At 35.0% G+C, this 13,541-nt stretch overlaps 1 protein-coding gene across 1 annotated transcript; it reads right to left on the minus strand.

Annotated features, from left to right (window-relative positions):
• Positions 1–3,103: 3,103 nt before the first annotated feature.
• On the minus strand, positions 3,104–6,533 carry LOC107832688 (WAT1-related protein At1g09380-like). Its single transcript, XM_016660552.2, has 7 exons — positions 6,147–6,533; positions 5,129–5,191; positions 4,902–5,018; positions 4,357–4,609; positions 4,108–4,266; positions 3,686–3,837; positions 3,104–3,576 (listed from the first exon to the last, which is right to left on the minus strand). Exons 1-7 carry the CDS (start codon positions 6,323–6,325, stop codon positions 3,387–3,389), a joined length of 1,113 nt encoding a protein of 370 aa, XP_016516038.1. The 5' UTR covers positions 6,326–6,533; the 3' UTR covers positions 3,104–3,386.
• Between the last annotated feature and the right edge of the window lie 7,008 nt (positions 6,534–13,541).

A 13,541-nucleotide genomic window follows, 5' to 3' on the forward strand; every position in this document is an offset into this window, starting at 1 on the left:
TCGCACAACCTGTTACTTGATTAACACAAGTCCATCAGTTCCATTGGAGTTTGACATTCCAGAGAAAGTCTGGGCCAACAAAGAGGTGTCCTACTCCCATCTGAAAGTGTTTGGATGTAAAGCTTTTGCACATGTGCCGAAGGAGCAGAGAACGAAGATGGATGACAAAGTTATTCCCTGCATCTTCATCGGTTATGGAGATAAAGAGTTCGGCTATAGATTGTGGGACCCAGAAAGAAAAAAGATCATCAGAAGCATAGATGTGATCTTCAGAGAAGATGTGGTCGGGATTGATAATGATCAATCAACAAAGACCAAAAATGATAATGGTACAGTTACTAACATTGTTACTACTCCTACTGTACATATACGTAATCCTTCCACAGGTGAAGAATGGCACACATAAGGCATAGATGAAAGGTTGCTGAGCAGGGGGAGCACCCTAGTCAACAAGAGGAAGAAAGAGAGCAACAACAAGAACAAGAACAAGAAGGACAACAACCTTTGAGAAGATTTGAAAGAGAGAAGGTAGAGTCCACAAGGTATTCTTCTTCGGAGTATATCCTCGTCCCTGATTTGAGGGAGCCAGAGAATTTCAAGGAGGTGCTATCTCATCCGGAACAAATCCAGTGGATGGAAGCCATGCAAGAAGAGATGAATTATCTATAGAAGAATGATACATACGAACTGGTTGAACTTCCAAAAGGCAAAAGATCGCTCAAGTGCAAGTGGGTCTTTAAGCTCAAGAAAGATGGAAACGGCAAGCTGGTCAGATACAAAGCTCGATCGGTGGTAAAAGGTTTCGAACATAAGAAAGGTATTGATTTTGATAAAATTTTCTCACATGTTGTCAAAATGACTTCTATTCGAACAATCTTGAGCTTGGCAGCTAGCTTAGATCTTGAGGTGGAGCAGTTGGACGTGAAAGCTACGTTTCTGCATGGAGATTTGGAAGAAGAGATCTATATGGAGCAGCAAGAAGGTTTTGAAGTAAAAGCGAAGAAACACATGGTGTGTAAGCTGAAAAAGAGTCTCTATGGGCTGAAACAAACGCCTAGGGAGTGGTACAAGAAGTTTGACTCATTCATGAGAAGTCAAACGTACACAAAAACTTTTTCCGATCCATGTGTATACTATAAGAAATTCTCTAACAATAACTTTATCATCTTGTTGTTATATGTGGATGATATGCTGATTGTAGGACAAGACAAGAAGTTGATTGCCAAGTTGAAGGAAGATTTGTCCAAGTCATTTGACATGAAAGACTTGGGTCCAGCACGACAAATTCTAGGAATGAAGATTGTCCGATATAGGACAAATAGTAAGTTGTTGCTGTCACAACATAAATATATTGAACATATACTTAAACGTTTCAACATGATGAGTGGTAAACCAGTTAGCACGCCTCTTGTTGGTCATATGAAGTTGAGCAAGACAATGTGTCCTACAACAAAGAAAGATAAATAAAGTATGGCTAAATTTCCATATTCCTCTGCCGTCGAGAGCCTGATGTATGCAATGGTATGTACCAGACCTGATATTGCTCATGTTGTCGGTATTGTTAGCAGGTTTCTTGATAATCCCGAAAAAGAATATTGGGAAGCTGTGAAGTGGATACTTAGGTATCTAAAAGGAACCTCAGATGAATGCTTGTGTTTTGGGAGATCAAATATAGTCTTGAAGGGCTACACGGATGCTGATATGGAAGGTGATCTTGATAATCGTAAATCTACTACATGATACCTATTCACTTTTTCAGGGGGAGCTATATCATGACAGTCGAAGTTGAAGAAGTGTGTTGCACTCTCTACAACTGAAGCAGAGTATATTGTCGCTACTGAAGCTGGCAAGGAGATGGTTTGGCTGAAACGGTTCCTTCAAGAGCTTGAATTGCATCAAAAGGAGTATGTCGTCTATTGTGACAGTCAAAGTGCAATAGACCTGAGCAAAAACACCATGTATCATGCAAGGGCGCTGGATTCAGGAAAGAATAGAGGATGGATTTATACATGTCAAGAAGATTCATACAAGTGAGAATCCTTCGGATATGCTGACCAAGGTGGTACCAAGAGACAAGTTCGAGTTATGCAAAGAACTTATCGGCATGCACTCAAACTAGAAACTCCGGTGTTACCTCCTTCAGGTGCATGAGACGGGAGAGAGAGATTTGTTGGGTCCCTCCCATATGTGAAAGAAGAGAATTTTTCTTTTGCTTTGAAAACTTCAAACCAACCAATTAATACTAGAAAAGATTTGGACAGACTTTTGCAGTAGTGTTGATGTCATTACATACATCATCATGGGCATTCTGCAACTATAAATAGGTGCCTCCACTTTCATTTGTAATCACACCAAAACAAAGAGAAAGAGAGTGATTTACATAGTAAGAAGCAAAATACTCTGTGAGGAAAAATATAGAGAGTTTGAGCGGTATTGTAGTGAAGTAAAAAAAATTAAAAGAGGGTTATTTCTTTTGAGTGTTTAGTGGTCTTGGAGTATTTTACTCGGTACCACAAATTGTAAAATCCTTGCTATAGTGAAATCAATTGCTCCTCTCGGGCCGTGATTTTTCCCTTATTCAGAAGGATTTTCCACGTAAAAATCTCGGTGTCCTTGTTTCTCTTATTATTACAGTTTGTTACAGTATTTTAGTAATCCGCATTTATTATAATCATATACCGTGAATATTATTTCTGTGGAGGTTTATTCCCATCAAATACTACGCACTATTTTTCAAAAATTATACAATTTTTATGTCCAAACACCTACCAATTTGTTCCATTTTCGTTGATTTTCTGATTTAATGTGCCAAGTTAAAACTTATACTTAAATTCTTATTCTGTTTGTGAACCAAGTTCAATATCATACACATAAGAAGGATCTTATCCAGATTTCAATATTTGAACCTAAGTCTCAAGTTATACGCGTATGTGCCCGGCGTGCTTTCTATATGTACATTTATACATGTGTGTGTGCGTTTGTGTTTATTACATTTACACCATTTGAACCAGATTTTCTTACGTTAACATTGACATTCTAAATTGTGAAACTAGTAAAAGAGACCACAAGTTTATCAATTTTGTTATATTTGAAGTTTGGCAACAATAATAAGCTGATGAGGAAGAAGAATAAAAGAGAAAACAACACTACATTTTTGCTGCCTTTTTTAGGAGTGGATGCTTCAGTTGAAAATGAAAAAAGAGAATGTAGAGAGGAGGTTATCTATCTAATTTTGCAATGAGAAAGCAATGGTAGTGATGTAATGGTACATAAAAGTTTTTAGGCTTGATCAGCTAAATACGATCCTTAATTCTACAACTACTTGATAAGGAAAATTTACAAGGCCATGCATTTTGCCTTGCTTCTGTTTTTTTCTTTTTCTTCCATCATTTAGTGGCATGAACAATGATACTATTCCCTTCATATAACTGCATTGCCATGTCCTTTTTCTCCTTCTCTTTATCACCTTTAATCTCTCCACCGATTTCTTCATCAAATTTAATTGGCTTCATCTCGTTATTTTTTCCCCAAAGTACTCCATACAGTCCCAGAACAATCAAAACTGACCCTACGACCCTGAAAGTTTTCCAAAACACACATTTTGATTTAGTTAAGGATCGATGATTGCTTAAATAATGAGACTTGTCTCTCTCTCTATATATATTAACTTATACTCTTAACTTACGTGCCGATGTAGATTTTCTCTTGAAGCAAAGCCCAGCTGAGAATGGCCACAATCACTAGCAATAAGGGATTGAATACAGAAACATACAAAGGACCCTTTCTTTCAATACACCATGACATTAAGCAGTATGCTAATGCAGTACACACCACTCCCTGCAATTTATTATGTAAAAGAGTTAATTACTCCATTTTTGAATATTGTATATAATGTTTTGGAATTTCCGAAAATGTAATCTTATAATAATGGATTTAACTTATATAAACTAATTCTAATGCAAATAATGTTTGCACTATTAGTGTAGTTTAACTTGTAGCACGTGAATCTGCCTTAATTATTTTCTTTAACTTATTATGAATAAGTGTCTGTAATTATCTTTTAAATGACTTCTTAGCGTATAAATTCTATTACACTGGATGACGTACCGCATAAATAGCAGAGACAGCTCTGATGCTATGGCGCAAGGACCAATCAGATAGATTATGATCAAAGCAAAAGCCGATGATCAAACACTGAAAACTGGCCATTAGACACATCAATGCTGAACTAGAATAGGGAGCTGCATAATCCATGCTTACTCTTGCCTGTGCAACAACATATCAAAATCGGCAAATTAAGTTCAATAAAGATAATAAGAGATAAACTAGATTATAAAACATGATATTAGCACACACCTGAAGGATGGACCAAACTCCCCAAGAAACAGCACTAACTATGAGGAGAAAAGGTCCTAACATGAAATTTCCATGGTTGGTACTGCTTTTGTTTTCAGTCATGTCTTGTGCATATTTCCAGTGGATGTTTGGTTGATCTATTGGAACTATAGATCCGTGGTAAAATGACAATAACATAGCACCTCCTACACATAATATGGTTCCTAGCATCTTTGCTTGCCCTGCTTTTGTCCCAAGTCCCACTCTTTCAAGTCTGCCAAATATATAAACAACGGGAGTTAATATAATTAACAATGTTATACATAATTAATTAGCAGTGTAGTTGAATATATTAAAGTAAGTTATTTATCATTTTTATCAGGTAAAGAATTAATGTTTATCATAGAAATTGCCAGTAATTAGTTTATTGGTTGTGTAAATACCTTTTACACTACAGAAAGTTATACTTTTGATCGTTTGGAGTTTTCTTATTTTTAGCTTCTTGACTTTAATAGGCATAGCTGAGATGAAAACTTTAGAGGTGATAAATAGAATCGAATGATTACCCAAAAGGGATAGCTAGAAGGAAAGTGACTGCTGGGGTTAGATTTGACAAAGCACAAGCAATAGTTGGAGTGGTATTCTTGAGGCCAACGAAGTATGTGATCTGGTTCATACTAACCCTGCAAATTATAAAATTGTGAGCTTTTGTCAGAAATTTTAAGTTCAAAGGAAAAGTTATGCATCTAGAAAAGGTTGAAGAAGAAAAATTTAAGACTGCGGACTAGCTCACCCAAAAATAGAGCACAAGAAGATCTGGAAAAGGATAGAGGGAGTCAACTTTGGCCTTGTTTTCCTGCACAAGTACGTAAAAATCCACTTCAGAGATTAAATGAGAAGATTAAAAAACTCATTCACGGTTTCGTCTAAATACTTTAATACGTAACAAAGAAAAAAGTTAGAGAAGATTAGTAGATGAGAATTCCCTTAGCGTGAAAACTTGATCATTTTACGTGAAGGTCAAATGTCATCAAATGCCAAATTTGTGTAACTATATAAGTTAGTGCTATATATAGTATAGTTATTGTTTATACTATATCACATTCCCAGCGATATGTGATTATACTTTTGCTAAATTAGTTGATCTCTTACAAGTAAACTACTACAGTTAAAATTTTTGAGTTTGCACGAGAAAGGAAGTTCTTTTATGATTTCTTCTTTTTTAAGTGTAGAAGTCATGTGGTGTGCAAGTTTATACATTTAAGAGTAGGTAAATATTTTCCAGCAAGGTATAATTTGAGGCTTCCGTAATTCTCCTATAGATCAGTCACAAAATCGTGATTTGTTTGTCCCATACTCCCATTTTTTTTTCTCTTACGCAAGGACAACTTATCAGCCTGCTAAAAGTATATATTTAGTGGGATAACTAAAAGAAACTGCGGAAAAAAGACACATGCCATTTTAACAAAAATAAATAAATGATGAAATAATATGTTTTTTTTTAAAAAAGGAAAGAAAAGAACAAGACTAAAAAGTCTAGGAGCTGCAAAGATTCGAGGCATAAGAGAAGGTGGAAATGAAGAAAAAGCAAGAAAGTGAAGCCATGACAATTTCGTGAACCCTTGCATGGTCCAAGAATTAAAAAAGTAAGCAATCGATTACCCAACCACTGCATGAAAATGTCAGAGAGAATTAACCAACCAAAAAAATAAAGTGCGATGCATGCAATTAAGCTTTGAAAAAAGAGTTGAGAGAGAAAATGGAAGCCATTGGTGTGTAGAGACTGCAGGTTTTAATAAATGGTATCGCACCTTTCCAAGAAATAAGCGAAGGGTGCAATAGAAATGGTGGCAAATATTTGCCTGTAAGCTACATGAACGAAAGGGTTCATCCCTGAATCCATGGCAAGTTTTGAAATAATGTTCATGCCCGCATACCCTAACTGCACAATCACCATTGTCAAGAAAGGCAACAAGTCATGACTCGCCATTAATAATATTTTTTCCTTCTTCCTCCAAATTCACAACTTCTTGAGAACAAGAAGAATGAGAAATGGAGAAAGAAGAGAAATAGCTAGCTAGTAAAAGAAAGAAAAGGGGCTTTATAAAGAGATTAGAAATGAGAGAGAAAGAAGGGTTTTCTTTGGGTGATATTTATATAAGAAAGATCTAGACTCTAGAGGAGGGTTAATTTATTTTTGTGAAGCTCAAGAAATGACCTGTATAATGGGAAAAAGAGACTAAGGGGGAAAAAACCAAAGTACAACCGTCAATGGGAAGGGGTTTCTTGTAGGACATGGGTAGCTTATTTTCATGCATAGAACTTGCCATTAAATTCTTGCATAAGATCAAGAATATTGAGGAGATAAAGTAGCTTTCAGTTAATCTTTAGTGATTGCCAGCTTTGGCCTCTTTTGCAGAAGCTTGCAGCAACCAAATTTCTATTTACATTTTGCCATGTCAGCTTCGCCAAAAGCATTTTGTGTATGTCAGCAAAGCATGGACTTATTTGACGGTTTCATTTCAATTTGGTTTGGACTTGTCTTTAAATTGAATTTATCTTATATACACGAGGTAATGTTAAAAGAAATTATGGTATAAGTATAATTTAATATGTGTAGCAAGTTCATTTGTTATTGTCTCGTCTTCAAGAATATAATCATAAGTGAATTTGTTCGGGGCGGAGCTAGCCGTTTGGATATGGATTCGATTGAGCTCTATAATTTTTGTGTCCAAACCTTATATTTGTCTTGCAAATTATCGAATTATGCATAAATTATTTATTTAGAACTCATTAACTTAAAAAAATTGAAATTTCGAACACATAAGTAATATGAAAGGAATTTAAGTAAATTTTCCTTTTACTTGATGGGGTTTTATTGAATAATTTAGAGGATATGAAAATGGTGATGATAATGATAAATTTACGCCACCGTTATAGATGAAGAAGGAAAGGCTCACGCATTTTTTAGGGGGTTAGAAACTTAGAATCGTGGGTTATTGTACACGTTTCTTTTCAATCATTCAAGGAAGCTAGACAATGTCACGAGAGGTTAGCACATTGATGCGAGATCCACGTTCAAAACGAACTAAGGTTAACAATTTCCTCTTTGGGAAGAAGAAGTATTAAGAGGACAAGACTATCGATTATAAAGAATTTGCAAAAAGAACAATTGTAAATACGTAACAATTGTAAACATACATTTATAATACACTATTTTGAAAGACAGAGCCACAAGTTATGACGCTTTATAACTGGGTGAGTAAGTGGGAGCTGTAAGCTTATGAATTTTTTACTTAATATTTAAAAGTTAAAAAAAGTTTAATACAGATTAAAAGTATAACAAATAATAAAAATTAAAAATTACATAATGTAAAAAACAATAATGTATAGTAAGATTAATTTAAACAATGTATATGCGCATAACAATATTATAGTTTACCAAATATTTAATTGTAGAACAATAACAACAAACCTAGTACTGCAAATGGTTCTGGGAAATTGTAGAACAACATATTTGAATTATAGCAAATTTAAAGAGAAAGTGTTGAGGTGCACGAGGATGGATAGTCCAATAAGTAAAGCGTGCCTCGAGCGAGGGGTATTAAAAAAAAATTCGATAAACCGCACCAAACCGATAATTTGAGTCAAATCGGAAAAAAAAATCGATGTGATTTTGTTTGGTTTGGTTTGATATTGGAAAATAAGACTCGATCATAATTGATTTAGTTTGATTTTAACTAAAAAAAGTCAAACCAAAACCAAACCAACCCGATAGTACATTCATATAATTTTTAATAATATTTTATACATATAAATTATTGTAATGTAATCTATAAAAAAAATTTCACAGTTTTATCTTTTAACTTATTATTTCAAGTTTAGACTTAAAATTCTTGAATGGTAAATAAACTTTATAGCCCATAAGTGTAGTAAATCAAACAAAGTTCAAATCAATACTTAGCTAACAAAAGAAATTCAATTCAATACTAGGAATGACGATAGTGTTGGATAATTATTTTAGTTTTACATTGTTTTGTAATGAAAATGCATAACTTAGTTTATCTTTTTCTTTAGTACTTAGTTATGTAATTAATATTAGTACTTATTAGCTATACTTATTTTATCATGACATATATGTTTAGATTATGTTAATTTTTATTATGGCTTATTAATTAGCAATATTTGTTTTATGTAGTTTTATTATCTTTGTTATTGAATATTTTAATATAATGCTATGACTTATCTCATATTATTGTGTTAGTTTCTTGAAAAATACATTATATAGTTGTATCTTACTAGGACTTAAGAAATATTTGGAACACAAGTTACATATTTTATGCTATGAAGACTTTACCGGAAAAAAATTTTGAAAACCCGAAAAATCCGAGAAAAACATAGATTGAAAACCCGACTTTGTTGGTTTGGTTTGGTTTGGTTTATAAATTTAAAAATCCGACACCATTGGTTTGGTTTGATAATTAAAATATTCGAACCAACCCGACATATGTACACCCCTACCTCGAACACTCTTGGATATATGGGATGGGAAAACCTAAAGAAATCACTAATTTTTTTTAATAATTAAAAGCCTTTCAAGGTTGGGGAAGAAGTGGATTAAAAATTTAAATTTTATGGATTCAACTTTTAAGATTTTAACATTGAACACATCGTATTTTTAAATTTAAAAATTCATATCTACTACTAATTGATACTTTTATTAAATTTTACCACATACATTTATATATGATTCACATAAAAAAAAAACTGAATTGAGATGAACCAGTACTATAAGGGTGGATCTGCCTCTAGTGGGGGATTAGGCACCTCTACCTTGTATATATTAATCACCAAAAGACGAACGCAAAAATTAATATTGCAAGATATCAGTAAATTAAAATAAATGTGATCTTCACGAAATCATTTTATTCCGTTCAAATTGTGATAGATCACATGAGATCATTTCTTAAGGCAGTGTGTGCAAGAAACCTTTATTGCTTCCTGAGACCTTCCCCAATAACTGAATCGGAGCGTTTAGAGACTAGACTCTCTCAAAGTGAAATTTTCCTTATGAAATTAATCTACGACGATCTTAGTAAATTTATGATGATCTTAGTAAACATACGATAGCATATCGACAAATGTCATTATTATTACGCCGACTATGATCACTTTAATTATAAATATATAAATTTTAAGTTGAAAAAAAAAAAAAAGACATTGTACATGTACTTTAGTTGGTGATCAGGTGAGGGATTGTTCTCTCGTGTGAACTACACTTTGAAATCAAAAAGCAGCTTAGCTTGTTTGTTCTTATCATCATTTAATTCTTACTAAAACTAAAAGAGGGCACGTTAACTGCAGCAAATTCAATCTGTTCCACCATGCAATAATTAGAACTAATAATTGTTGTATAACAATATAATTTGAAAAAGTTAATACGAATTCACATTTCTGTAAAACTCATCAACCAATGAAATAATTAAAACCATGCCATAGTAATATATACCAATGATCATATTATTGGATAATTTATTTGGGAAGCAGCAATCAATGACAATTAAATTTGTGCTACCATATCAAGCAAAAGCAGGTAGAAGTAGAGCTAAGAAATGGGACCCTGCTCCTAGCTATATCTAAACCCTTCTCCGAGGGCAACAATTCTGGGAATGTTTTATGATAAGAAACTCTGACTTTGAATCCAACCCGTGACTCAGCTTCCATTCTGCGTTTCGCTTTTGTTTACGTTTCTTGATTTTATCTATCCTATGATATGGTGTACATTTTTAACTTAATTATAACAGTTTCTGTTAAAATCTTTCAGGATCTCTTTATTGCTTTTCCATCTAAGCTTATTAAGAAAAGGTAAAATTAATAGCACGTTTGACCAAGTTTGTTTTTGACCAAATTTTTTTTTTTTTGGGATAAAAGTGTTTTATTCAAAATTAAGATTAAAAAGAAAAAAATATTTTTGAGTACAAGCAAAAATAAGTAACTTCTTCTTAAAAGTAAAATTTTAAAATACTTTTGAAAAATAATACACTTATAACAATTTCTCCAACCAAACTAATCCAAATCATTAAAAAATAGACAATATAAGCTCAACGAAACATTACCACTCAATTCTAGCCACAAATAAGTAATGAATTTTCTCCATCACATATTCTATTAATTTTCAATTTTAGTTGTTAAGTAATACTATTTTTATAATATGGTCAAAATATAAATAGTGGTCTTAAAGATGTCCCCCAATGCAATTTGCTGCCTACTTTCTGGGCAACTTTCCTAGTTTGGGTTATTTCCATTTTAAGGCCCATGTGACTTCTGTTTTAAGGCCCATTCGATTGCATCAACCGTATGAAAAATGACATTGTATAGCCGCTCTCAATATAATAGCTAAAAAAATATATATCTTTTGTTTAAATATACATTATGTATATTATATTTAAAAATTGTATAAATTTTATACACTTTTTCGGCTACGGAATGTAAATAGTTTCTGGCGGGGCTAAAAGTGAAAAAAGCCCTAAGCAATATGTTGTAGGGAAGGCCCATTATTATCTAATCGCTCATGTAGTATCTTGAACTAATGCTTGATACATAGATTATACAATAATTATTCATAATTATACATAAATGATAGATAAGTATGTATATATTATATATTCATCGGCTATTTTTAGTTTAAACGAATTGGTGGGCGATTATTTGGTTAATTCTTCTTTCGGTAGTATCATCCATATGACTTCATCTGTACTCTCGTTTGTCCAAATATGGCCTGAATTATTGCCGGACCCATATACCAACAAGTATAACTATTTAAGTTTAACTTTCTAAAAATGTAATTTGCATACGGTTGAAATCGAGCTCGCCTACGACATGGTAGGTCAGGTTCAGAACATGGCAATAAAGGACTGAAGATCGACCCCAAGTCCCATCGGGTTAGAATCCGAGGTTGGAATGCCTACCTTCAAGAATATCGAGGCCGTGATCCCGGAATCAATCCTAGCCCGGAATCAATCCTAGCCCCGAACGAGCTCGAAGAAATATTGTTAGCATAACAGAACACCGAAATATCTGTGACAGGTCGGATATTGCGGCGAGAATCTCGGCACGTATCAATGAGGAACTGGCAATCGGCAAATCAAGAGATTTTTTACCTTTTATAGAATTGTACCTAAAGTAGGAATCCTCTACTATATAAAGGGGTGTAATGATACATTTAACACATTGTAATACGCATTCCAAAGCAATACATTATTATTTTTCTCTTTAAGCTCTTGTTCTTATGTATTGTGATATTGATCAAAGTGCATCTGGCTTGAGAGTGGCTAACCTTCTGAGATTGAAACTGTCCAATTCGTGTGGTTTGAATTTACTTTATCATTGTTTATTTCAATTGCAACTTAATTTATTACTTTGTATCAAGTTAATCCGTGTATCCTTAAAATCAATTTCAAATTCAGTTATTATTCGATTTTGAGGGTAAACAGTTTGGCGCCCACCATGGGGCTAAGGATAATAGTGGTTATTTGATAAGAATTTTCATAACACACACTACTTTACACTTGTTCTTTGAAGTGTCTCTAATTTCAGGTTAAAGCTCAAAATGTCAAACTCTCAATCAGCATCCCTACATATTGACAATGAGTCTGGCCATCACGGTGAAAATAACAACATAGTGCCCAGTGACGAGGTACCGCCCGTTGATCCTATCGGAATTTCGGTCGCTGATCCGATTGACGTTAATTCACATGTGGCTATCAACGCAAACTTGCCTATCGATCCCGAGAATAGCATCCGTGGTGGAGCCCGATCGGCAGCTCAAAATACACAAAATATTGGAGGAGACGAGATCAATTTACGGATGATCTTCGAAATGTTACAGGCTCAACAAGCGGCGATAGCATAGTTGTAGAATCGCGCACCGAGCAGAATTGAACCTGATCCGTCCCGGGAAGTCACCCGCAGAGATGAACCGGTCGCAGAGAGGTCGAATGAAAACGAATCGGGGACTAACCCCGAGATCATAAAAATGCTCGAAGAACTGACAAAACGGGTGGAATCAGGGAAGAAGAAAATAGAAGCTAATGACAAAAAGGTAGAAACCTACAATTCCAGGGTCGACCAAATCCCAGGCGCACCACCGATATTGAAAGGCCTGGATTCCAAGAAGTTCGTGCAAAAACCTTTTCCTCCGAGTGCGGCACCAAAGCCGATCCCTAAGAAGTTCCGCATGCTTGAGATTCCTAAGTACAACGGAACGACCGATCCAAACAAGCATGTTACCTCCTACACATGTGCCATCAAAGGGAACGACTTGGAGGATGATGAGATCGAGTCTGTCTTGTTAAAACAGTTCGGAAAGACCCTGTCAAAAGGAGCTATGATATGGTATCACAACTTACCTCATAATTCTATTGACTCATTTGCTCTACTTGCAGATTCTTTTGTGAAAGCACACGCCGGGGCTATCAAGGTCGAGGCTAGGAAGTCGGACCTTTTCAAGGTAAAATAGAAGGATAATGAGATGCTTAGAGAATTCGTGTCCCGGTTTCAAATGGAACGGATGGATCTACCACCGGTCGCTGATAATTGGGCCGTTAAGGCTTTCACCCAAGGACTCAACATTCGAAGCTCGTTGGTTTCACAGCAGTTGAAACAAAACTTGATGGAATATACGGCTGTCACTTGGGCCGATATCCATAACCTGTATCAATTAAAGATCAGGGTCGAAGATGATCAACTTGGGGCCCCTTCCGGGTCCGTGTATCCCGTCAGAACCATCGAAAAAGTCAAGAGAGACATCGATCGTGAACCGAGATCAAACGGGGATCAGTATTAGCCGTACAATGGGGACCGAAGAAGCAGTGGGTCCGGACGAAACTCTATGCGAAACGAAATGAGAAGTGATCGAGGTCAGAGCAACCGGGAAACAACTTCGACAGGCCTGTCAGACCTAAAGAAGCACCAAGATTATCGGAGTACAACTTTAACGTCGATGCTGCCGCTATCGTATCTACCATCAGACGCATCAAAGATACCAAATGGCTTAGACTTTTACAGTCCGATCCAGCCCAAAGGGATCCTAACCTAATGTGCAAATATCACGGCACTCATGGCCACAGAACAGAAGACTACCGACAATTAAGGGAAGAGGTGGCCCGAATGTTCAACAACGGGCATCTCCGAGAATTCCTGAGTGA

This window comes from Nicotiana tabacum, chromosome 19 (assembly GCF_000715075.1).
Source record: "Nicotiana tabacum cultivar K326 chromosome 19, ASM71507v2, whole genome shotgun sequence".
NCBI lineage: Eukaryota > Viridiplantae > Streptophyta > Magnoliopsida > Solanales > Solanaceae > Nicotiana > Nicotiana tabacum.